Source organism: Hermetia illucens, chromosome 2 (genome assembly GCF_905115235.1).
Source record: "Hermetia illucens chromosome 2, iHerIll2.2.curated.20191125, whole genome shotgun sequence".
Lineage (NCBI taxonomy): Eukaryota > Metazoa > Arthropoda > Insecta > Diptera > Stratiomyidae > Hermetia > Hermetia illucens.
Genome location: NC_051850.1, coordinates 190237257 through 190264040, shown reverse-complemented (window position 1 = coordinate 190264040; position 26784 = coordinate 190237257). Strand labels below are relative to the sequence as shown.

Sequence of the window (26784 nt, the reverse complement as noted above, 5' to 3'; positions counted from 1 at the left end):
AAAGGGCTAGGGAGAATTAGATTCTTGTTGAGTGGAATTTTAATATTTCACTCGAATTTCAATTATTCTCGTTAATTATGACGTCAGCATCTTATTTGTATGGCTCAGGATGCTGTTAATTAGCACGAAATTGATAAGTTTGAACTTCTATAACTTTGACACTAATAGTTAGATTTTCATGGAACTTGGCATGTGTATGCACGACTATCTCGACTGTCCTCTATGTCGGTGCAAAATTTAGTACACCTAGGATGAGCTTAAGGGGAGTTTTTTAGTCAATTTCTAAAAGTTGATAATATACTATTAGTAAATTTATTTGAGCAGATACCGGAATGGCACATCTCTCGAAGATTAGATTTCACCTAAGTGTTTTACACAAAACCTTAAAAAGGGCTGCAGATAAATAGATTCTTCATAAATGCCACTTTAATATTTCACGCGAATGTCAATTATTCCGCTTAATTATGACGTCAGCATCTTAATTGCATGCAGTAAATCCGCGCGAAATTGTTAAGTTTGAACTGCTATAACTTTGGCATTAATGGACAGATTTCCACGAAATTTAGCACGTATATACGAAATATTGCTGGTACAAAATTCGGAAGTCCTAAAATGAATTTAAGGGGGCTTTTCATTAAATTTCTAAAAAGTAGTAATATACTATTAGTAAGTTTATTTAAGCAGATATCGGAATGGGACATATTTTGAGGCCTAGATTTTATCTAAGCGCACCACCCTAATTTTTTTCGGATTTTTAGGTTGGGTAGTTTCCGAAAATGAGTCCTGTGTCACTTTAAGTGCGTACATTTTGACTCCTTACTCACGCACTTTGCAATTTATGCCAAAACTGCCAGTTTCGAAAAGTACAAATGGAGACCTTTCATTTGATATCCTACACGACTATATCCAGTGAAAAAAATTTTTGAATCCCCCCTTTGCATGCCCCCCCCCCCTCTTTAAACTCCACCTAAATTTATGCCACTCACCATATGCGTGGGATTTCATAGTTTCCATCTGTCCACCAAATTTCTTTCGGATCGGTTTAGCCGTTTTGGAGCAAAATGCGTGTGACAGACAGACAGACAGATAGGCAGACAGACATTGAATCGATTTTAATAAGGTTTTGTTTTACACAAAATCTTAAAAACAACTGAATCATGATAAACATGTTTCATATGATATTCATTTTCGAATTCCCGAGAGAAATGCTAGGTTAGGTCCAATCCCATTCACACTTCAAGCTTATATAATTGTCACCCCTGGCTCGGATTTTCTCCAAAATACTTTAATAGTAATTTATGCCATGCGAATATATCACAGTCAAGAAAAAGTTAGTTTTTGTTAGTTGCACTTCACCACTTTCTAAAGGAAACATTTTTCAATCATTTCAGATTCAAATGAGAGTTATAGTTGCAGTGAGCGTAATCACGTTAAGTCTGCGGAAAGCAGAAGGCGCAAGTTCGAGGAAAATCTGCACATTAGAGGAAATGCGGGAATTGGCAGCCAATGCCTGTGATCATATGTTTATGCGAGAAAAACGCCAAGTATCTAATAGTCTTCTAAATTCATGGGATACTCCAAAAGGTGGTAAGATCACTTTAGTACTCAATAACCTAAAAAGAGCCTGTGATAAAATTATCATATAGTATATGTTGTGTGTCTAATGTTAGGTGTAAACGTATTTTTTGGTCCTGAAATGCAGAATAAGGTATCCAGTCGACTTTCGTTGTGGGAATATCTTCCTTCGCCTCCAAATATCATTTTTGAAAATATCTCTTCATTTGTATTTAGGAAACACCTTTAATTGTAAGAGTTGCTCTCCTGCATATACATATGCTTCGAGAAAAGTCAAAAAAATGAAAAACTCTCAAAAGTTTTTGAAAAGGCGCACAGTCAAAAGCCCCTTCAATGTCCACGAACACCCCCATCGCGTACTCACCATTCAAAGTTGCATCCTCTATCTTTGTGACCAAAGAATGAAGAGCAGACTCACAGGACTTTCCACGTTGGTAAGCATGTTGGTTTTCACTAAGTGCGTTTTCACGAATGTGACGCTCCACCAGTCTCTCCAAACCTTTCAGCAAGAATGAAGTCAAGCTGATCTGTCTGAAGGTCTTTGGATTAGAATAGTCATTTTTCCCAGGTTTCGGTATGAAAACTACCTTAACCTGTTGCCAAGAAGAAGACACGTAGCCCAGAGCAAGACATCCTCGAAAAATATTTCTTAGAGGTCGCTCTAAATGCTCCATACCCTCCTTTAGCATTGCCGAATAGATGCCATCCATGCCAGGTGCTTTGAAATGTTCAAAGGACAGTATGGCAGCTCTCACCTTTTCATGGGTAACACCCACTTTCACAGTGTTCCAGTTCCCCTTGCAACGCTTGCGTGTTGAAGGGGTTGCAAGAACCATCAACTCTCCCCCTACCACTTCTCTCACCTGTTCTCCCGGATGGTGTACTTCCAGGAGGGTCTGTACTGAGTCCAGTCTGGAGCTCGTGAAAGTACCGTCGGGTTTTCTAAGAGAATCCAACTTGGCCGACTCATCCCTTTTGAGGACTCTGCACAGCCTTGAAGTCTCCCTTTCGCCTTCCAGTTCCTCACAGTACGCTCTAAAGGAGTCTCGTTTCGAGCACCTCACGAGCCTCTTATATTCACGTTGTGAGTTCCTGAAATTTAACCAGTCTTCGTCCTTGTTACTTTTGCAAGTACGATTTAGAAGTCGCCTGGTTGATTTCCTGAGCTTTTGCAGTTCTCGGTACCACCAAGGAACCGTTTTACCGCTTTGGCCTCGGGAAATAGGACAAGCCTCTTCATAGCACTCTAAAAGTGTGCTGTTTTAGAGTTTTCAATTCATCTTCCAGCACCAAAGGAGTCCTTAGTCGCCTAGGGAACTGTACTTTATTGCCAAGAAGTTCATTGAACTTTGCCCAATCCGTTTTCCTAGGGTTCCGTCTTTGTACTGCAGACTGTTCGCCCGCAATAGTCAGATTGAATTCTAGAGATCGGTGATCTGACAGTGAGACCTCGTCTAACACTCGCCAGTGTGTAATCAACTCTAACAATTTTGGGGTACAGATTGTTAGGTCAATTACTTCGCTTCATCTCGGTCCCACGAACGTAGGGGCGCACCCTACGTTTGCAGTTATAAGACCAGCTGAAGTGATGAAATCAAATAGCTTCTCTCCTCAACAAATATGTTGAGCATTCGCATCGCAACCTATTAAGAGTTCGAGACCACTTGATTCTGCATACGCCACCAGATCCCTAAGTTCTTGCGTCGGTGGAGGATACAAAGAATCATAGGGTAAATAAGCGGAGGCAACTATGATGTTTTTCCTCTCGCCATTTATTTGGTATTGTATAATGACCGTAGCTAAGTCCTGGGAACAATATTGTCTCAACATAGTTGCCTCTAACCGTCTTGACATCAGGACGCAAGCTCTCGGTCTTATGAATCTTTCCTCGTAGAAGATCCTAGCCCCCTTTACTGATCCAATGCCACAGATTCTGTTAAATCGAACCCACGGTTCTTGCACCAGAAAGATATAGGGGAAATCCTGCAGCTTTGTCATTCTCGCTGCCAACAGGTAGGAGGGAGCTTTGGCATGCTGCAGGTTGATTTGACCAACCTTCATGTTTTTCGACATAACCTTAATCTATTGTCGCTGACAGAAGAGTTTGGTGCGTCCAGTGTGGATCTTAGCGGGGTTTCCAGTTTATCCGCACCTTCCGCCAGAGATTCCGCTTCCTTGTGGCTGATTTCTCTGGGCGTTACCGCGCCTAGTGGTACAGCCACGTCCATGTCCTCATTCCCAAGGTGCTTCATCTTCCTTCGCAGTGCTCTCTTCTGCCGTCGGCTTCGGGCCTTTCCAGGTTGACGGTGTCCGGACCACTTGGATCCATTTCCACACACCGGCGTTAAACCAGTAGCGTCCACGTCACCAGCTTCCCGTTCTTCCGCTCTTCCTGGTAAGGATGAAGGAGAAGGTTCTGACAGGCAGAATTCAGCCGTAGTCGGATTTCCAGTTTCTCCCAATTTGAAAGTTTCCGTACTTTCCTTTCTGGCTAACTTCGCCGTAGGCACCAAGTGCAAAGTTTCCACTGAGTCGGAAAGCATGCCTTCTACAGATTGATCTGTAGGCGAGTATGAATGTGGTGAGGCCTCCAAAATCCGCGCCTCGGCCGCGACATGATTGCTCACGGTCGCGGGTGGATTCGAAGTCTGTGACTTCTTACCACTTGGAGAGTTTAAATCCATCGTTTCCATATTCATATTTTTGGACACCCTTAGTGTAGTAGTAAACTACTACAGGCTCCCCCACCACGACAAGGTGGTGTCCGAGGGGGAGCCTAAGACAATTAGACGATTAGTTAAATATTGAAAGGAAATTAACCTAAATCAAAAGAGTTGCCCATGTGCAAATTTTGTAAATGGTAAGGTTGATCAACTTGCAACTAGCGTTTCTATAGCCTTTGTTCCGTTCAATAGCGGGGTCAGCCCGGATTCACCACTTTTCTCGGTCGTAAGCTCGGCCTCGAGGAGTAGAGAAGCTCTCGAATCACCATCTATTGTATCAATCCATCGTTGTTTCGATTACCTGTTGGGTTGTTTCTCGACGATTTTTATGTTCAGGCTAATCGTAGCTAGTGAGTTTTTATCCATACCATCAAAGACGTTTCTATTTATGGCGGATGTCCTCATTTCGGATGTGCTCTTAGTGTGTTGCTACTGATGCAACGCAACATCCGGACCTCCAATACGGCGAGACGGCAATTACTGTCTTTGGTGGCCGGTCAGCACTAGGAACCATGGAGAGCGACAGAGCAAATGATACTGCGATAAATTTTGGATTTAAAACGTTCGGTAATGTGTCGATCGCAAAATAACACCATTTGTGGGACATCGCTTTATGCAGATTTTGCTACCTTCCAGTAATTTAGTATTGATTTCAATATGGAAGTCATTCAGAAAGTTTCTACTCTATTATATGAATTTATTTCCCAAGAATCAATGTAACAAACCAACAACACAATAATAAATTAAAATAAATTTAGAAGTTTGCCCTAGTTTTTTCGAAAAGAATAGCAGTGGTTTCTCTTGATTGTCTTGCAGTTGTTCAAAGACAGCGCCCAGAACAAAGCCTGGCGATTCGATAAAAATAGCTAACGGATGTTCACTGATAGATACGTTAGCAAAGCTGACAATGTCAGTAATTTGTTGCGATACACCTGTCCTTTCTAAGTATTCATTGAAAGGTATCAAATTTTCTGTTCCGCATGCCCGATAGTACATATATTTGGCGAAATTAATCTTTAAGCCGTATCCTGCAATCGAACGACCATTTATGAAAGATGATTTTCATCTTCCATTACTGATTTTTTTTCATAACATCGGCCCGGAACGAAAGATTCTTTTGGGAGAGATACTTAGTCAAAAAGGTCAGTAAAGTTAATTGGTACAGTGGGAGGTGTCCAATTGATACGACGAAAAAGTAACATGCCAACAACATCCCTTGAGGTCCTTCTGGGATTGGCTCCCCTCCATATGCACATATAGATGCCGGCAAAGAGAGTGATCTTCAGAATGTCCCGGATATCCAGCGCGTCGGGAGCTGCCTAAATCGAAGGAAGATTGATATTTTTTGTAGTCGCCATCCGGAATTACTGATACTAAGGGATAACATAACAGCGAGGTTTTCCTTAGATAAGAAGTTTGAAACATGTAGGAGCAACAAGAAGAATTGGGAGAGCGTGGCATTGACATGCGGTTCAAACCAACAACTAATTATCGTACTCGGATGGATCCCTCACGGTGGATGAAAAAAGAAAGGTGTAATTTAAACCAATGGCAATGCGGGTATGTATATTCCAGGCGGAAATATTTGCCATAGATAGATGCGTCTCCTCCCTCCAACTTCAAAAGAAACTGGGGAGCGAACATTACTATTTTAATCGACAATCAAGCGGCTTTTAAGGCACTTAAGTACTACCAGGTGAATTGCAAATTGATATTGGAACGCCAACTGAACACGCTTGGCTCGTTCAATAAGATTTGGATACTGTGGGTTGCAGGCTACATTGGATTACAGAGCAATGAGATAGCAGGCCCTTTAAATGTTCGATACCCCGACTTGCCCTCCCCTATGCAGGCCAATATTTTAAAAATTGGCTAGCTCAGCATTCGGAAAACTTGAGTAATGAGGCTTTTCGATGTGCTATACTATCCAATAACTCCAACCAAATAATTTTCACTCATTTATTTTGACTAAATGAAAAAGAAAGCGAACAAAGAGAAACATTTTCATGGTCCATTTCATTCGTTTCCATATTTGATCAAAAGGTGAAATTTTAATCGGAAATTTTTGTGTGGGACATTCGGAGAATCTGATGCCTTTGTTTTGTTTGATTTTGATAGAAACATAATTTTGTATTTTCTAGAAAACGTTTTCAATTTCTACGAAATTGTGAAGAAGATACGTAATACATGGATTTTTCTAAACCATTTCAGCTTTTGTTAGATTTCATGCAAGTTCCTCTCAAGCATAAGAGTCCCTTTATATTTAAACTTGTGATAGCGTTTTAAGGTTTTGGGTAAAACACTTCGAATTACCCACCATACCAACCTTTGTCCCGTTCACAAGCGGAGCCGGCTGGTCGTAATCAGTTCCGCGATTTGCTTCTATCAAATGCCTGATCTGGATGCAATCGTGAGGCTTTTAAATCCCCATCTAGCGTATCAAGCCACCAGTTTTTCGGCCAGCTTTTTGGTCGATTTCGATGATCAGACTAATTTTGGCGAGTGAATTCTAGTTAGCGCGAATTACGTGATCATACCATTGAAGATACCTCTCGCGCAGTTTTTTCACGATCGGTGCAACTCTATATCGATCGCTGATATCCTTATTTCGGATGTGATTAAAACGTGTCACGCCACTAGTCCAACGCAACAACTTCGTCTCCATTACCACAAGACGCCGTTCATTGTCTCCTAGAGTTGGCCAACACTTAGAACCATGGAGAGCGACAGAGTTCGTTGATATGTCGATCACAAAGAACACCAATTGTAGAACGCCACACATCAAGTTGCATTAATGCGTGAAGCAATTTCATAACACAATTCTCCATTGGCTGCCAGCATTGACCCGAGATATTTAAACCGTTCAGTTCTAGGCAGGTCACTGCCGCTGAAAGTGATTGTACCTGTGTCAATGGGATCGGTCGCCAAAAATTCAGTTTTATTTAGATTTAATCTGAGACGTGTTACATGAGGCGATCATTCCATTTTGCACAAGTTGCTCAAGACCAGTTTTGCTATCAGACACTAGGATGCATAAGGTAGTGTATGGGACGCTGGATGTTGGATGCTCTCCATACCAATATCTGTTGAATATAAGCAGAATATAAGTGTAGCAACATGACACTCGTCTATATTTCCCAAATGTGCTCCTGGGAGAACTACAGGCTACAAAAGTTACTCAACTTTTACTCGGAAAATATACTGACTTCTTCGAACACTTAGAACGATGAAATGCTACGAGCTCTCTTGCCTTCTTTACAGAACGTGAATTCTGTCTGGACGTACATACATCTTTATAGTTTAAGCAACTTTTTTCTTTGTTCTATTTTGTTATAGGGGGAGTATCGCATCAAATCTGATTTGTCATGTTTTTGCCAGGGTTTTAATATTTGTGTTTCTTATCACATCACCTAGAATCAGGTGATACAAATGATGTTAATTCAAAATATGGAGGAGAAGAATAAAGACAGCAGCAGAATGATCACAGTTTTACACGCTGAGAAGAATCAACAGTGGTTGCCAAAAACTCCTATGTGGGGCATAGTTCGTCAAATATTCCCACGCGCCATCACTGTCGGTACCTGACAATGTGCTTCAACTTATCATACAACACGTAGTTATAGGAGGACGCGCTTGCCTCTTATTCTGAGGTAGTGGGCTTCATGGGTATGCCATAACCTCTACCTATTCGCTACCATGTCGGTTGATGAGAACATCAACACGCCCACAGCCATCTGACTCATATGTCGACGTTAGTTATCGTATTGCCTCAAAACAAAATACCACGATGATACGATACTGTCATGAACAAACTTCGCACAGTACTCCACAATGGTTGGAATGGTATTAATTTAGTCAATATAGGAAAACACAGAATGGAAACCAGCCTGTTCTGTGTTGATCAAGTTTGACGGTGGGGAGAGTCATACGGTGAAGTCGGTTTGATGGAAATTACACTTAAAAACGAAAAAAAAAAAACAACTGAGGGAACTTTACTGGGCGAACTTATCAGTCGTGGAACACTCCATGGTGTTTATGGGAGGATACGAACCCAAGCGTTCGAAAGATTGTTTAAACCTCACCTAGAAGGGCCTCCGGATCCTAGCGGGAATACTCACAGAAAATTAAACTATCACCTGAGAAACTAGAGATATTTACGGGCACTGTCTGTAAATTCGGTGAGGAGAGTGAAGAAACCTCCACAAATGTTTTGGGTGAGTGTGCGGCACCTGTGGAAAGCAGGTTGGGATGCCGGATGCCAGGTTGAAACACTTAGAAATAGGCAACATAATAAAATTCTTGTCGAAAATAGGCTTAAACGACATACTATTGTTTATAGGTATACTATAACCAGTAAAGGAACACAATAGTCCTTTTAAGGCCAGTAAAGGAATACAATAGCTCTTTTAAGATGCAGCGCTGTCGCACTGACAATATTATTATTATTAAGTATATATTGCGGGTACTTCTAGGGATTAAACAAATAAATGATACAAACGATGTATTTTAACTTTGACCAATGGGTTTATTAATAGATTTGCAGATACTCGTACCGATATTTTGAGGACTATTGTGTTGTCGCTAACAGTTACATTCCCAACAACTTATGTATATACTCTCTGTGTGGAGTTGCCAAATCTCCCATCAGGCGCGTCCCTTCGTGCGGATAAGGGAATGCTCGGCGAATGTGTCATGGCCATGCACATGCACGCATCCGGAGATGTGCGTGTATGGGCATGTTTATGCGCAGGCCGGGTAGGTGGGAAGTAAACGCCCACCCGTGGATAAAAATTGGCTATGGGAAGTATACCCAGAAATAAAACCAAACATGGAGGAGCAGAAGAAGAATGAAGTTACGGTGCAGGGCTTCGGAAACCCAGTGCCGGCGGTTTCTGGGAGTGGGCAAGCGGACTCCCGGCCGTCGATATCCAACGACCGCAGTGCCTCAGTAGTGGGAATCTTGGCTACTGTGGCATCTAATGTTACAAGCGTACGGGAGGAACTTGAACTGACTCCAGTGATGGATGCGTTCAGAAGGAGCTCGATTTTTCGCAGATCCCCTCCCACACGGGCACAAGCCCCCACGATCGCTACCCCCAGTGGGAAGCGTATAGCGGGAGTCTTCGATGAGGAAGAATCAATGACGCCGATTCACCCGAGCGATGTTTTGGGCAATGATCAGTCTGGAGCTGCTTTTACTGCTCTCGGTAAAAAATCATGGAGCTGTGTGAGTTTATAAAGGAGCGCAGGAACATTCACCAAAATATAAGGGTCATGATAAGAGGCATCCGTTTGACGTACGGCAAGGCCCAGGATGAACGAGTGGGGAAGTCGCCGATTGGAAAAGTGAACCAGGCAACTCAAGTAACGTCGGTTGAAAACACAAAAGGGGAGAAACCGGGGAAGAGGCTGCGCGAGAAGCTGAATGACTCAATAGGCCAGCAAACCCCGAAAATAAAAAAGGACTCAACTCCCAAAAAAGCGGAGTTCATGAAAAGTACGTCTGAAGCTACCAGGGAAAATACTGCAGTGGCTGCCTCGAGAAAAGGGATCGAACCTTCAAAGGCGGATGCGGAAGCTTGGAGGAAGGTAGAACCGCGGAAAAGAAATTATCGGAGGAAGATTAGACCGGAGGTGATTTTCATTTCCAAACGAGGCGAAGGGTCATACGCCGACATTCTCAGGAAAGTGAAGGCAGACCCCGAACTCACCAATTTGGGAGACAACGTCAGCCGTATTAGACGGTCGCAGAAGGGAGATCTTATGTTGGAACTTAAGAAATCCAAGGATGTAACCGCGGACAAATTCTTAAGCCAAATCGAGAAGACTTTAGGGCAGGAAGCCGACATAAGAGCTAGCAGGCCGGAGATCACTATAATCTGCAAAGATATAGATGAAATCACGACGAAGGAGGAGGTTCGCGAAGCGTTGGAGAAACAGTTCGATCTTGCCGGACTACAAGAGTCAGCGGTGAAAACGCTAAGGAAAGCCTATGAGGGAACACAAGCCGCCATCATCAGCCTACCAGTGGAGAACGCACTCAAACTGTTAGCAGCAGGGAGAGTGAGAATAGGCTGGGTTATGTGTCGCCTTAGGGAACAGGTGGCGTTAAAACGGTGCTTTAGATGCCTTGGCTTTGGCCACATTGCGAAGTCATGCACTAACCCAAATGACAGGTCAAAGCAACGCAGGAGATGGGGAGTGGAAGGTCACATCAGCAAGGACTGCGGAGCTGACCCAAATTGTCTACTGTGCAAAGGAAAGGAGGGTGTGGACCATCGGCACATTGCGGGCAGCAGCAGGTGCCCGGAATACAGGAGAGCCCTTAGCACAAATCGCAGATGAGGTTGATACAAATCAACCTCAACCACTGCGAGGCGGCGCAGGATCTACTCGCGCAAACCATCCGCGAGAAAAACATCGATGTGACCATACTAAGTGAACCATACCGAAACCGCGGTGGTAGCGTTTGGGTCAGGGACCAAACGGGCCAAGCAGCGCTGTGGACTTGTGGAGAACAAGCCTTCCAGGAAATAATGGAGCACCCGGAGGAGGGCTTCATCAGAGCGAAGGTGAAGGGCATCCACATCTACAGCTGCTATGCTCCACCCAGCGCTACACTCGTCGAGTATGAGCGGATGCTTGTTGCTTTTGTTTTGGATGCAAGAGGACGTTGGCCATGATAGGAGGCGATTTCAATGCGTGGGCTCTTGAATGGGGCAGCCGGATAACTAATGTGAGGGGACGTGTTCTCCTCGAAGCATTCGCGGAGCTGGACATGGTACTGGCGAATGTTGGATCTTCGTACACTTTCCGGGGTCTATAGTGGACCTGACATACGTGAGTGCCACTTTAGCCAGTAGAATCGCTTGGCATGTCAGTGGGGACTATACTCACAGCGACCACCAGGCAATCTGCATAGAGATTAAGGGCGGATCGAGCTCGAAAAAGAGTTTTCGCAAAATGCCGGGTAGTATGCATGGCTGGACAGTGAAAACGTTCGAGGGGGACACGTTTTCCGCGGTGCTCAAATCCGACATATCCCTGAATGGTACGGCTGGAGAGAAAGCCACCCAGATCACTCGATGGGTGACGGAAGCATGCGATGCTACTATGCCCAGCAGGCGATTGCTCCCCAGTAGGCAACCCAACTACTGGTGGAACAACGAAATCGCAAGTTTGCGAGCCGCATGTTTTCGGGCAAGGAGGCTTTGCCAGAGGCTCAGGGGAAAACCCGGTGCCGACGGTCGAGAGGAGGCACACAAGCAATTGCATGGCCGCCTAAAGGAAGTCACTCGGAGGAGCAAAAAGAACTGCTTCAAACAGCTGTGCGACCATGCCGACATAAACCCTTGGGGCGAGGCTTACAGAGTGGTGATGAAAAGTTGCGGAAATCACCCCAGGTGACCTGTGCGCGCTTCCTGAAACACATTGTTACCACTCTGTTCCCTCACCACGAAAATAGGGGAAGGCGAGTTTTTGTCCAGCCAAATGACGGCATAATACCGCCTGTAACTGTGGAGGAGCTGCGGGAAATATGTGGTAGGTTCGGTGACAACAAGGCCCCAGGTTTGGATGGCATCCCCAACCGAGCTTTGAAACTGGCAGTGAAGACTAGGCCCGAACTTTTCGCCAACACCTTCGAGGCGTGCCTAAAAGAAGGAATATTTCCTGCCCAGTGGAAAAAGCAAAAGTTGGTGTTGCTTCCGAAGCCTGGCAAGCCACCTGGAAACCCAGCGTCGTATCGTCCTATCTGCCTGTTGGATACAATGGGGAAGATGATGGAGAGAGTCATCTACAACAGACTCCTGCCCACCGTCGCAGCCAGCAATGGTTTGTCGGAACGCCAGTTTGGTTTCCGACGCGCCCACTCTACGGTGGACGCAATTGGCATGGTGGTAAACCTGGCAAAAGGTGCACTGATTTCTGGCGGCTGCTGTGCCGTGGTGGCGTTGGATGTCAAAAACGCATGCAACTCGGCCAACTGGAATAGAATTAAACGGGCGTTGGCTGACATAGGTGTCCCCGGATACTTAGCGAATTTGGTGGAAAACTGCCTCTCAGAGAGGACTCTCTGGTACGGGACGGATGAGGGCCCCAAAGAGCACATTGTCACAGCCGGGGTACCACAGGGATCGGTACTTGGTCCCCTGTTGTGGAATATCATGTATAATGGGGTGCTTGCTCTTCCCGTCCCAGAGGGGACTACGATTGTCGGCTTTGCTGATGACCTAGCCGTGGTTGTTGCAGCAAAACACCCAGAAGATGTGGAGGTTTACGCAACGGAAACAGTGCGAGCGGTAAAGTTCTGGCTAGAAAAGGCCGGGCTGACCTTGGCGGACGCGAAAACGGAAGCGGTCTTGATAACGAAATGCAGGGAAAATAATACTGTAAAAGTGGAGGTCGGTGGACATACGGTCGTATCAAAGCCGGCTATCAAATACCTGGGGGTAATAATTGACACCAAATTGAGTTTTAGGGAGCACCTAGAGTATGCATGCCAAAAGGTAGCCAGTGCCACTACGGCACTTGCAAAAATGTTGCCAAATATTGGTGGGCCGAAACATTGCCAGAGGTTGGTGCTAGCCGGAGTGGTGCGCTCCATCCTGCTCTACTCGTCGCCTGTGTGGGCAGAGGCGCTTGCAAACTCTCAGAGACGGAAGCAGGTGAACTCGGTTTACCGGCGGATGGCTTTGAGGGTTTGCAGTGCTTTTAGAACCACATCAGATGAGGCAGTATTGGTGGTGGCAGGCATGATCCCGGTTGACATTCTGGCCAAAGAAATGAGTGTTCTGTACAATGCAAGACATATGAAGGGGCATGCACAGCGTCGAAATGCGGCAAGGTCAGAGTCGCTTGATCTCTGGCAACGCAGATGGGACGAGTCTGCGAAAGGTCGGAGGACGCACAGGCTCATTCCCAACATTAGGGTGTGGCTTGAGCGAAAACATGGGGATACCAACTACCACATTACCCAGTTCCTCACGGGACACGGTGGTTGCTACAGGCAGTATCTGCACCGCTTTGGGTTGGATGATTTTCCGAACTGTCCCAGATGCGATGGCATACCGGAGGATCCAGAGCATGTGATGTTTCACTGCCCACGATTTGCGATGGAGAGAAGGAGCTTAAACCAGATGCTGGGCAAGAGCGGGACCCCGGAGAGCTTGGTTACTGAGATGCTGGAGTCCGAGGAGAAGTGGCTTGCGGTTAGCTCCGCAATCATCCAAATGCAAGAAGAGTTGCTGAAAGAACAAAGAAGGAGGAAAGCTGCAAATAGGAGAAGGATGAGTGCCTAAGAGCAAACCTACCCCGCGAAGTAATACCTCAATGGTGGTCCCGCGGGGCTGGGGCTGGAGAGACCATGGGTGGTTTTTAGTGGGTGTGAATCCCACACGCGCCCGCTGTAGTTCCGCCGTTCGGGCGGCGGAGCTGCGGCGGACGTGTCTTTCTAAGATTTTTCACTTCCGTGTACGCACAGAAAAAAAAAATATACTCTTCTATTCTAGTTAATACTAATTACAGAAATACTCTATAATGATATCTAACATATCTTATAATATAGTATAATTCGATAGAAAAATTGGATTTTGAAAGAATTTTATTAAGGGGGAATTACTTCTCCTTTATGTGCTCCCTAAATCTTATGATTACAAGCCTTTTCGTTGGTCCAATATGCTTTTTCATGTAGTCCGAAATGCCGTCACCAGTTATAGTCTTCTGGTCCTTTTCATAGGAAAGTTACAGTTAGGCCTAAAACGTTTTTACTTCACCTGGCCATCCCTACGCCCAATCTTAAATATTCGTTGCAACTGATGCGCCAGTATTGAACAGTTGACGCTCGGTTTCTTCTCTAGGCTGATTGTAGATAGTTGGATATATAGTGTGATGAGGTTGCTGCCTTCTAGTCTTAGCCGTTCATCCGGTATTAAGTATTCTACCAGGAATCTTAACCAACTTTTGCACAAGCCCTTGGCACAGTCCCATAACATGTGTGGAAATTTCGTTATCCCCTTGATGTAATCTGCAGACAGTGTCCACAGATATCTCTATCTTCCCAGGTGATAATTTACCCTGAAATGACCAGTGAATACTCCTTGGTGAGGTGTAGATAATCTGGCGAGTGCTAGGTTTCGTATTCTCCCATGAGCAGCTTGGACTGGTGCCCAGTATAGTTATAAATGTGACTTTCAATATGGTACACCGGATTTAATTATCATCTGCCGCCCAAATTGTTTGTATTATCTGCCCAATTAGGCCGCTTGCATTGAGATGAGAGACATCCAAAAAATTTGCCTCGGTCATATTATGCGAGATCTACAGACACCAATCTTCTCGATTAATTCTCAATCCCAATTTCTGTCTTCGGCTCCCAGATTGCAGTCTCCACACCTTTTTATCTCTGGGGCAAAGTGCACAATATATATCTTTCGGAGCAAAAAACGCGTGGGGTAGTTTTATCTTTCTCAATTGTGGACAAATTATTCAAACTAGACGCCTATCCGTTGAATGAACGTAACATTAATACTAACGTTAGTATCTTCTACCATAATTATTCTTGCCCTAATAAATGCCAGTTATGGCTCGTGTGTTTTGGCAGTTTCGTTATGGGGTTAGTAAAACTGGCTGCAGTCGTGGACATGACCACGTCATGTACTATTCACCTAAAACTCATAAAGAAATACAAAGAATCCCAAACATTACACTTAATAAAAGCCAGCTCTTATCAATGGAACTTGTAACTCCACTAAGAACGTTATCTCCAATCTTAAGATTTCCCAGACGAATGTATTCATCTTTTATTCAAAAACCGCAAACAATATTGGCTAAGGTCGGGGATATCAATGGAAATCGAAAGTCATCCACGTTCGTTTCCCAGCACAAATTAATTCAACACCAGTAAAAGGAATGTGCCATGACGATCCGATTATGCAAATTGTTACTAAATCATAATAAAACTGCCATCAAATCTCCAATAAATACATATTTATAAAGAAATCAAAACGTAGACGTAATAATAAAGTGTTCTATTAAAAAAACAATTCCTAGAAGATACTCCAGTGTGTGATGCCGGTAGACCTCGACGAAAGTATTGAACTTCGAGATTTCATTTCCGTATTGATCGATTGATTGTTCAAATTTGTTTATTAACAATCAATTTGTGCATTCTAAGGTTGTTAACTGGTTGATTCTTTCTGTGCCAATACCTGTCGAATGGAGGTCGATTGTGCGAGAAACTTAACACAATATTGTCTATAATTTGCATTATTAATTGCGCAAAAGACGATTGATTCTCTATTTGTGCAATATACTCGTATGTTAGTGACACTTATCCAAATTTAATCAACAAATCTATCCCAAGGATTTCAAAGTGCACGCGACTTTGAGGAGAACCTGGTCACTGAATTCGATTCAATCTCCCAAAAAGAAGAGCGTAAACATCCTATTCCGTCGAAATTCCGCAAAGTTCACTTTGTCGGATTATGCAAGGAATCTTGCTAGACTGAACATCACCATATTTGCATATTGTTTTGCCTCTGATTCCCTTGAACCTAACACACGAACGCCCGTGTAAATTTATTGCTTTATTGTGTTGCGTTGTCTTATTGACTGCCATGCATTATGTATGCGAAATTCGTTTAGGTGGTTCCGTGGGTACTCGCAATCTATAATGTGTAATGTTGAAAATAAATCGGAAGTTGTGCGAATTAATTTCTCCTTTCCCATACCACCCCATACGTTAGTACAATCCGTGAGTTCAGTGAAAAATTCAATCTGTGACCATGGCCAAGGTCTCGCTCAGTTCTTCATGTGAGCAAATCATGATTAATTATTTACGTTAATGGCACTTTATAGGCCTCTTATTAAGGTTTTGTGTAAAACAACACCTTATTAAAATTGATTCAATGTCGGTCTATCTGTCTGTCTGTCTTTTTTTTGAGGGGGTGGAAATCTTCAAAAGACACTGGTCTGGACACAGCAGCGTGTAGGACTTTTACCCACTAAACCACCCCCGACTCCCTCCCTGCCCCGCGGAACCACCATAAGGTATTACATCACGGGGCGGAGTCAACTCACTCTAGCTTAATCCCATTTGTTCTATACGCGGCGCACGTGACCGCGCTTTGCTCCTTTCCTCTGCCTTTCGCAATTTATCTTGAATAGATGCGATCATGGAGTTGACCGCATCCCAATTCTCTTGATGTGCTAGCATTTTCGGCACCAGATTTTCTGGTATCAGCACCTCCCCTAGAGTCTCCTCTAGATTGCTCCTTTCTTTCACAAATCTCGGACAGTGGAAGACTACATGCTCTGGGTCCTCTGGGGCTCCATCACAATTTGGACAGTCGGATGAGGTCTCCAGTTTAAACCTGTAAAGGTATTGGAGATATCATCCATGTCCCGTGAGAAACTGGGTGAGATTATAATTAATCTCACCGTGTCGTCTATCCAACCACTCCTTGATGACAGGAATGAGCCTGTGAGTCCACCGACCCTTTCCCGAGCGTTCCCACCGCTCTTGCCATCTATTTATGGATCTCTCCCTCTCAGCGTTCTTCGTCTGTAATAAGGGAGAGATTGTCTTCGCATGGTATATATTCGCCATCTCATCTGCCAAGATGTCAATCGGTATCATTCCAGAGATGACGAATGCTGCGTCATCTGAGACAGTCCTGAAGGCAGAGCATACCCTCAGAGCTGTCCTCCTGTAGACTGCATTCAGTTTGCTAGTGTTAACTGACATCCGCAACGCCTCGCTCCAAACTGGGGTCGCATAGAGCATGATTGAGGTCACCACCCTGGCTATAAGCAACCTAGAAGTATGCCGTGGCCCTCCCACGTTCGGCATCATCCTCGCCAGGGCCATACTAGCAGTGGATGATTTATCACAAACATACTGTGCGTGTTGCTTATAGCTGAGCTTCCTGTCTATCACCACCCCCAAGTATTTGATGGTGGGCTTGGAAGTGATGATATGATTCCCGATTCTAACACAGGCGTAATTCCGGCGCTTCGTGATGAGGACCGCTTCTGCTTTTTCCTCCGCAAGCGTCAGACCAGAGCTCTCTAACCAGCATTTGACAGCACTGATTGCCTCGCTTGAGTATAACTCAGCATCTTCGAGATGCTTTGCGACAACAACCAGCGCTATGTCGTCAGCGTAACCCACCACTGTGGCTTCCTCCGGGGAGGGGAAGGGGAATATTAAGTACATCGATGTACATGATGTTCCACAGTAGTGGGCTCAATACGGAGCCCTGTGGGGCACCCGCGGAAACAACGTACTCCTGCGGTCCGTCATCAGTGTCATACCAGAGCCTCCTTTCAGTTAAGTAACTATCGACGATAGCAGCGAGATAGGCGAGAATACCAACCTTCGCTAGGGATTTGCGTATTAGATTCCAATTGGCCGAATTGAATGCATTTTTCACATCCAGGGTTACTACCACGCAATATTTGCTGGTATTACCCTTTCCTTGGATTGCATCTTCGGCAAAGCCAGTAACCAATTTGATGGGATCAATGGTTGATCTGGCTTTTCGGAACCTATACTGCCGATTTGAAAGGCCGCCTTGGCTCTTAACAACCGGGAGTAATCTATTATGGATTACCCGCTCTAACATTTTCTCCACCGTGTCCAAAAGACATATGGGCAAGTATGACGATGGTTCACCCGGAAGTTTACCAGGCTTAGGCAGAAGTACCAACTTCTGTCATTTCCATGCCGCTGGAAATATTCCCTCGGACATGCACGCTTCGAACAACTCAGCGAACTTGTCCGGCCTGGATTTCACGGCAAGCTTAAGGGCCTTATTCGGTACTCCGTCCAGCCCCGACGCTTTATTGTCTCTTATTCTACCGCAGATCTCCAGCAGCTCGTCTCTGGTGACTGGTGGAATGTGTCGGTGCTCTCCTCTTGCTGGGGGAATAACCCCTGGATGATTTTCAACAAGAGGGTGGGACACGTGATCTGCGGAGATGAACGGCCTCTAAATCGTCCCATCGCGATTCCATAAGCTCTCCCCCACGGGTTTACGTCCGCTTCTAAGCAGAGCTCCTTAAAGCATTTCATCTTGCTTCGCTGGATAGCGAGCTTGTGGATTTTGTGGGCTTCCTTGTAGGCGCACTCTTTCTGCTCTTGATCAACTCTACCTACCGCCCTCTGAGTCGCTCTTCTGGCTCGGTGGCAGGCTGATCGAAAACCGGTCAGTTCATCATTCCACCAGTAGTTTGGTCTTCTACGGGGGAATGAGCACTTCCTAGGTCACATGCTTTGGCGATGCATTGAGCCACATGGACGGCTCTTTCCGTAGAGGCGTCTGATTTATCAGGTTGATCCAACCACACCTCTATGAAGGTCTGCTCATCCAAAGATTTTGCAGACCAGCCTGAAATCTTTTTTGGTTTCGGGCATGATAGCTCTTTGGCCCGAGGCTCGACACATGTCTCAAAGAAGATTGCCTGGTGATCGCTGTGGGTGTAGCGTTCGCTGATGCTCCAGGACATACCACGTGCCAGCGCAGGGCTGACAAAGGTCAGGTCCGAGCCTGACCCCCCTTTCTGAAAGGTGTCTACAGAACCTTCGTTGGCCAAAACTATGTCCATCCGCGCAAAAGCTTCTAATAAACTGCGCCCCCTAGCATTTGATTCTCTGCTACCCCACTCTAGGGCCCAAGCATTGAAATCACCAGCAATCACCTTTGGACTTCGTCCCCTTGCGTCGAGAACAAGATTATCAAGCATTTGCTCGAATTCAGACAGTGTCAAACTTGGTGGGGCACAGCATTTTCGCCACACAAAGCCACTGGCTGCCTGACTTGCAGTACATTGTATGGCCTGTCGACGACAAGCCCATATCGCCGCTCCACCAGTCGAATCTGTGACCCATACGCCACCGTGACGGTTTCTGTACGGCTCACTTATGATGGCGATTTCCATCTCAGATTCGTACGTGGTCTGCTCAAGTAAATCTTGAGCGACCCTGCAATGATTGAAGTTTATTTGAATAAACCTCATTTTCTTATTGCAGTGAGCGCCTTCCTAAATTCGGGACATTTACTACTTCCGGCAATATGCCGGTTATCCTGTCCCTCTTTTGCTTCACACAATAGGCATTTGGGGTCCCTATTGCACTCTCCTTGGCCTTTCTCCCCACACCTCCTGCATCGATCGGATCGATCAATGCTGCTGGTGCATGCATTCGCGAAGTGCCCAAACATGAGGCATTTAAAGAACCTCTTTGAGTGTCACCATAGGCTTTTCGTAGGCCCACAACAGACTCCTCTGTAAGTTCTTTCAACTTGAATTGCTCCTTCAGAGCAGTACAAATTTCGCCTTCCGATGTGACTTCATTGAGATCCTTATATTGTATATAGATCTCATACTTTTGGGCACGCACTGCGGCATTCTCCCCAAGTGAGTTTTTCACTTGAGTGCGAAAGTCATCAGCTTTGCCCACGCTGGATCTTTTCAGCTCGAACATGAGATCTCCTTTCTGGGTTGTTCGGATTCTGTTCCCATTTCCGCTCAGATCTTTTAGGTCGGGATCTGATTTGACCTTTTTGAGTATCTACGCGTAGTACAGATTGCCCTTACTGGAGATAACAATTGCATCTGGACGAGTTCACACTTTTGCTTTTCATTTCAATTTTTTGTTGGTAACTTTAGTCCATCCATCGTTTTCGTTCGTCTTGGGCTTCGCTACGCTTGTCGAGTTTCCTACATTCACTGTACTCTTTCCTGCTTCTGAGCTTTTTTTTTTTAGGCGCCTGCTGAATATTTATAGGATCCCTCTCTCTTTCACGTACTCTTTTATTTCGCTGTGATTCGATAATAGTACGATTAGGCGTCACTTGGGTCGCTTGTAATACTGTTGGCACAGCGGGGTTCGACGTATCCTTATTATTGTTTTCCTCCATCTGCGATCTATTATAGAAGACTCTAATAGCCCTAACCATATTCTTTATGGCTTGGTGCACGTTGTGCTTGTCCTTGATAAACTCGGACAGCTCAACTATTTTTGCCCCAAGCTGGGTGAAGGGTAATTTCTCGGAATCGGGACACTGCTCCCTATAAGCCCCGGCAGGGTTACTCCTTTATACGCTCTTTCACTTTTGGCGTTTATTGGTCTTGCCTGTACTTTATCCTTCATCGTCTTTGGCATTGGTGGAAATCTTAAAGTTGACGAGCTTCTTCTGAATGGATCTCTTCCCTGTTCCAGGAACACCTCCTGCTGTTGCGCATCTTGAACATATGCGGTGGGTGTTATTACGGTTTTTGTCATCCAACGATCTGATCACGCACCAAAGATGAGCAAACACTAGCCCATGAACAGTCAGAAAAGAAAAGTGCATGAACACATATTTACACATCAATAGGTCTGCCCCAATCTGCCAGCTGGGGTCGTGCCTAATGGGAGATCTGGCCACTCCTTACAGGATTCAATGTCTGTCTGTCTGTCCGTTTGTCTGTCACACGCACTTTTCTCCAAAACGGCTAAACAGATCCTAACGAAATTTGGTGGACAGATGGGAACTATGAAATCCCACGCATACAGCGAGTGGCATAAATTTCGGTGGAGTTTAAAGGGGGGCTCCCCATACATGCAAAGGGGGGATTCAAAATTTTTTTTCACCAGATATAGTTCTTGTAGGATATCAAATGAAAGGTTTCGATTTGTACTTTTCGAAACTGATATTAGTTTTGGAGTTAATTGCAAAGTCCGTGAGTAAGGAATCAAAATGTACGCACTTAAAGTGAGACAGGACTCATTTTCGGAAACCACTCAACCTAAAAATCCGAAAAAAAATCAGAGTGGTGCGCTTAGATGAAATCTAGGCCTCAAAATATGTCCCATTCCGATATCTGCTCAAATAAACTTACTAATAGTATATTACTTATTTTTAGAAATTTACTGAAAAACCCCCCTTAAATTCATCCTAGGACTTCCGAATTTTGCACCAGCATAGAGGATGATATTTCCTATATATGTGCTAACTTTCATGGAAATCAGGCCATTAACGTATTTGATGTAGTTTACATTCTTGGCATTTGTAAATAATAAACTCAAAGTGTGAAGCGTATGAGGTTGACTATTATCAATACAGGGGTTTCCATCAAATGATTTATTTAAATCGATTTCTAAAAAATAGGGGGCATTGAATATTTTAGTCATGTGACACGGAGCTGTCGTGCACTCGCCGCTCATCCCCATTACCGCAACACGCCGTTCATTATCTTTTATAGTCGGCCAACACTCAGAAATAGAGAGCGGCAGACGGACGACATTGCAGTAAATTTTAGGTTTGGGTCGTGCGCTGATACGTCGATCACAGGGAATACCAGTTGTGGAATGCCAGGTTGCGTTACTGCGTGAAGTAATTTCATTACGCAATTCTCCATTGGCTGAGAGCATTGACTCGAGATATTTAAATTGCTCAGTTCTGGCAATAGCAGTAACCTGCCCAGAACTGAGCGATTTCAATATCTCTACGTTATGCTCCTCACATAGGGAAACACAAAACCTTTTATACCTGAAGCGTCAAGCTTTCGGTTTCCCGACTTGTATAGTAATATTCTTGATTCGACAATGTTTACTTTTGTAAAGTAGCTGTAAGTGATTATAAGATATAAATTTTATCCTCATTAATGTTGCAATGATTGATTTGGTTGAATGTCAGTCATTTGATCACGTGCTGTGGATTCAAATCCTACTTCGGCCATGCTGTCTGTCATTTCTTGCCTGTCTCATTGCTAAAGCTATAGGGTTACCAGAGCACAGTATTCATTGTGGACAAGATGAATATTTTTAGTCAAATTAATATTATATTTATATTTTGAAATATTGATTTTAAAAAATAACCCAAGTTTTCCGTATTTTTTGTACAGTTGTGAATAACTTGCGACATCCAAGCAAGGGAGTGAAAGTAAGACGCCGAGACTTTCCCGAAGGAGGGTACCTCATTATCGACCACAAATATGCCAAAATCTTAAGTCAACGAATCGAAAAACCAAAATATCACGTGATAGACTGGCATTCCAAAAAATTCGTGGGCATGAACTACCGAAGCAAACGCGCGAATAGTGCAACAATTGGAATCACTTATTGCTGCACGCATAAGTGCTCGCCTCTAGACATATGTTTAGCTAGCAGAAAGTAATATTATTATCTTAAATTAAGTTTTATAATATTTATGTGATCGTTAAAAAAAACTACAAAGTAGTTGAAAGGGAAATAAGACAATATTTATTCAAATATTTAAATTAGGTTCGTCAGTATTATGGTGCGCTGCAGTTTCTTAGTTTTACAGCTAATTTGTGCATTACTGCACTTTACTATGCATGCCATGCATTTACGTATGGTGTAAAGTGTAAGGAAATCAAATTTGTGATTTGATATACTTAATTTTATTGAATTAGTTTTAGGAGGAATATTTGTGAATGTAATTTTAAATTGAGCATTAAATGCATTTGAAAAAAATGTTTGTTGTATATGGTCTATTTGGTTTGGCAGCTTGTATAATGGTCCTTAGCCTTTGGTCCTTTCTGTACTGTTCTGTTTCCTCGGTTATAATAGAGATTTGGGGGGAATCTAGAGGCTGCTACATCTAGCGTATCAAGGCATCGCCTTTTGGTCGTATCCCATCGACTTCGATGCTCAGACCAATCATAGCAAGTGAGTTCTCGACATCGCGAATCATATGGCCATAAAATCGAAGGTGCTTCGCCTTTGATCCATGATGGGTGCAACCCCATATATAGAGTATGTCCCCATTTCGGACGTGACTATAGCGTGTTACGCAATTGCTCCAACGCAATAACTTTATCTCCATTACCACAAAGCACCGTTCATTGTCTTTGATAGTCTGCCAGCCCTCAGAACCATAGAGGGCGAAATGCGGATAACATGCATTACAAAGCGCTCCAGTTGTGGAAAACCACTTCTTCCAAGTTGCCCTGATGCCTGGAGCAATTTCATCACGCAGTTCAACGTTGCCTCAGAGCATTATTCGAGATATTTAAAACATTGAGTTCCCGGCAGTTGACGTCACTAACAGTTATAGTGTCTATTTCATTGGGGTCGGTCGCCAAAAACTTTATTTTGTTCTGATTGAGCCCATGCTGCATAAGACGATCACTCCACTTTTGGACAAGTTGTTCGAATAAAGCTCTCTTATGAGACATTAAGAGAGGAGTTTTGATGTACCTGTCATACTTCGGATCGCAGTAAAGCAATTGTCACCGCGCGCAAATTTTTCTGACACTAGGTATTCCCGCAAATCATACCCGGCTTGGATCATGGTTGCTTGAACAATGTCGCAAATACAGTTGTTAAGAATAGGTTCACTGAGCCAGAATGTTGTATTCTTGTTTTCCCCAAATTCTGTCATCTGATTGCTTCGTGCTGACAGATGCACATCAGACAAGCCCGGCGGTTTAATCCATTTAAGTGCATTGATAGCGGAGATGATTTCCCTTCTCCTTGGAGGAACAGTCGATATTCGTATATTGCGGGTACTAGCGGTTTCTTCGACAAGAGGAGGAACTTCACTGGATTTGGTAAGGTTAAGGAATGCACATTATGTTGAACTTCTAGGGATTTCCCTTGGCATTGGAGTTTAAGTACGTTATATTTAATATAAATACACACTCGCATCACTCATAGCTGTCAATGGAGGTTTGTTCATCGATCTGCTTTCACGATTCCGCAGCCAGCCACTTCTCGTGACACCCTTTCTGGACATAGCCAACGACCTGGGTAATCCCCAAGTAAGAGCGTTTTTAATTGCAAGTCCAAAACTCATCAATATTCTTAGGGGATTACTCAGTGTATCTGCCGTTCGATCAACAAGATCACTATCTCACTATCAAGCGACACCTGGATCATACAAGTGGTTGATGTTGAACTTCAGGGGTTGCAAAGAAGACAACTCCTAAGTTTGCTACTGATCGCAAATTGGTCAATTAGATTGCTTGTACAGTGTTGGTAAATTGAAGCCCAACGGACTTTGCGACAGGCTCTGTGCTGGCATAATGTTGCACCAATGACCAGGCAGTACCAGCTGTATCCATTATCGATCGCTACCGTCCTTTTCCATCTCTTGTCCGAGGTGTTGTCAGAGCTCAACATGGCATTCATCACGATCACAGTGTGGGATCCCAGAAGACCCGGAGCATGTGCTGTTTGAGTGCCCAAGATTCCAGGGAAGTCGTGAACCCCCAAAACTTAATCCGGGAAATGTTCAAGTTGCAGGCAAACTGGACTTCGGTCATCCACACAATTGTGCCGATACAGACCCAACTCCTGGGAGAAGTACGCGAAAGAAGAGCGCAAAAAATGGAAAAGCTATACCCTAAGGCCAGAATGGAGCTGCTGAAGGTAGCAAAGAAGTGTAAGACTACAGAGTTGGAAAGATGAAGGCCTACGGAAGGCAAGCCCGCCCCGCAAAGTAATGCCTAAATGGTGGTCCCGTGGGGCGAAGGCAGGAGTGAAATGGGGGTACGAATCCCACACTACATCCATGCCAGCTTAGACGTTCACACAGGAGAGCTGGAATGGATGTATTTTTCTAAGATTTTTTAACACCGCCGTGTATTGAAAAAAAAGCAAGTGTCGACTTCAGGAGAGCCATGACTTCCGCCCACGTCTTATTTGGGGCCTTGCAGGCAAAACTTTCAAGTAACATAGGGTTTGGGCTGAGGATTTGTACTCAATCCTTATGAATAGAAATGACGTTGATGTAATCGTTAGTATTCTTCCCCCTGCAGGAAAAGAAATTTCACCGTGTTCGTTTATCAATAAGGTTACATCCAAGGAGGAAGACGTTGAGTTAGGCAGTGTAGCCAAGCTCAACTTAATAGTAACCAACAAATGTCAAGGACATTTGAAGACAAGGGCCAAAAACAAAAAATACGTCAGAAGCCACTCTCTGAGACGTCAGGAAGGAGATAGGTTTCAGCGGTGCAGGAGCTGAATGGTATCTGCGCTTTCTGAAAAAAGACCAAAAGAGGCTAAGGATAGACCAAAGCCTTCAACAGCGAAATGGATTATGAAGGAATCAAAGGAAATCAGCCTACAAAAGGGGAATCCTTCTAAGAAAGATAAATTTGAAACAAAGAGTGGCAAAATCCCGGGTAAATCAAGGATGAAGGAGCCAGGAAGCCCGCCGTTAGACATTCTAATGTGGTGAAGGGCATTCTCGAAATGTGCTGGAGATCATACATCAGAGCACATTGGGTGGGATGCCTATCAAGATCCCCCAAAAATCGGGGAGGTGACAGAGGCCAAAAGGGCAGGATCGACCATGGAACAGCTCTACTACCAAACCCTATCTCCACCTCCACGTGGTGACCGCTGGGAGCTCTTTCTTAATGAAAAGCTGCAGACGGAGAAGGATGAAGGCGAGTCTCCCGTGCCTAAAAACGGGACAAATTGTACCAACTGGTCCTCCAGATTGGGGGTTGGGTGGGGCTGAAAACGCTACACGGAAAACAACTCGTTACGAAGCCACAGACAGAAGAAAATATTTCCGTTGAATTCTGCTTGGAGCATTTTCGCCCGCTGCCCATTGCGGTCCTTGAGCAAAGAACTCTTCTGTCATTAATGCAGCAGTAGTGTTCGGTATCCTGTGCGATGTGTAGATACACATCTCTCTCACCATTCCCAATGTCCAGTTTATCATAATAATTTCTATAATGGGAGGGGAATCGGTGGATAAAGATTAATTATAGGAAGAGAAACTAAAAAATTGAAACAAACATGGAAGGAGAGAAAGATATGTTTTTAACGATGCAGGCCTTCAGAAAAACGCAAAAGTGTCAAGTGATAAAGTTACTCTAAGGACATACTTCAGATAGCATCATTTCGGTCAGCATTCGGTTAGCGACATGCACCAGTCAACATAATAGTTCAACATATAAGGTCGCTGTTTTCCTTTAATGTAAAGTATCTGAATGTGATTCTGGGTCCTAAGTAAAATCCAAGGTTGAACATACAAATGAGGGTTAAGGTGGCCTGCATAGTATTTTAAGCCTGCAAGAGGACCTTTGTAAGGAAGTGGGATCTTCGGCTGAGGATAATTCCCAACGGATTATGCAATACGCAACCCGCACTTCAACGGTAATTTTGCAGTGGACTTTTCAATGTATTGCGAGGCTTATGACATAGTGTTCTTCCCCGATGGATGTGATGATCTTCTAGGAGTCATTAGTGTATTCTAGGCAGAAGTATTGGCGATACTGAAAGCCTGTCGATGGCTGGAATATAGTCCGAGCTCTAAATGGGGGGATGAAAATAGACTTCGAGCTCCGCGAAGGGCACGTTGAAAATATCTGCGTTACGTGTGTCATAAGACGCAGGACGGCAGGTGATCTCGTCAGCGGCGGAGCAGACCATCAGGCCCGAGGAAAGTTTAAAGAATGTGCATAGATCCAGATAGGATCTACGCTGTTGTAGGAAGGGAAGGTTTAGAAAGCGGAGGCGAGA

General features: G+C 44.3%; 1 protein-coding gene across 4 annotated transcripts in view; it reads left to right on the top strand.

The window, feature by feature from the left end:
• The window catches only part of LOC119650146, a 44492-nt gene extending 21728 nt beyond the window's left edge, over positions 1-22764 (top strand). For 2 of the 4 annotated variants that reach the window (XM_038052681.1, XM_038052684.1), the window contains exons 2-3: positions 1392-1587; positions 22188-22757. In XM_038052681.1, the coding sequence (XP_037908609.1) occupies positions 1392-1587; positions 22188-22459 (468 nt within the window). In that variant the 3' untranslated portion in view covers positions 22460-22757. Of the gene's footprint in view, positions 1-1391; positions 1588-22187 lie in introns of all 4 variants that reach the window. The other 2 variants (XM_038052682.1, XM_038052683.1) reach the window with 2 other exon arrangements.
• The last annotated feature ends 4020 nt before the right edge of the window (positions 22765-26784 follow it).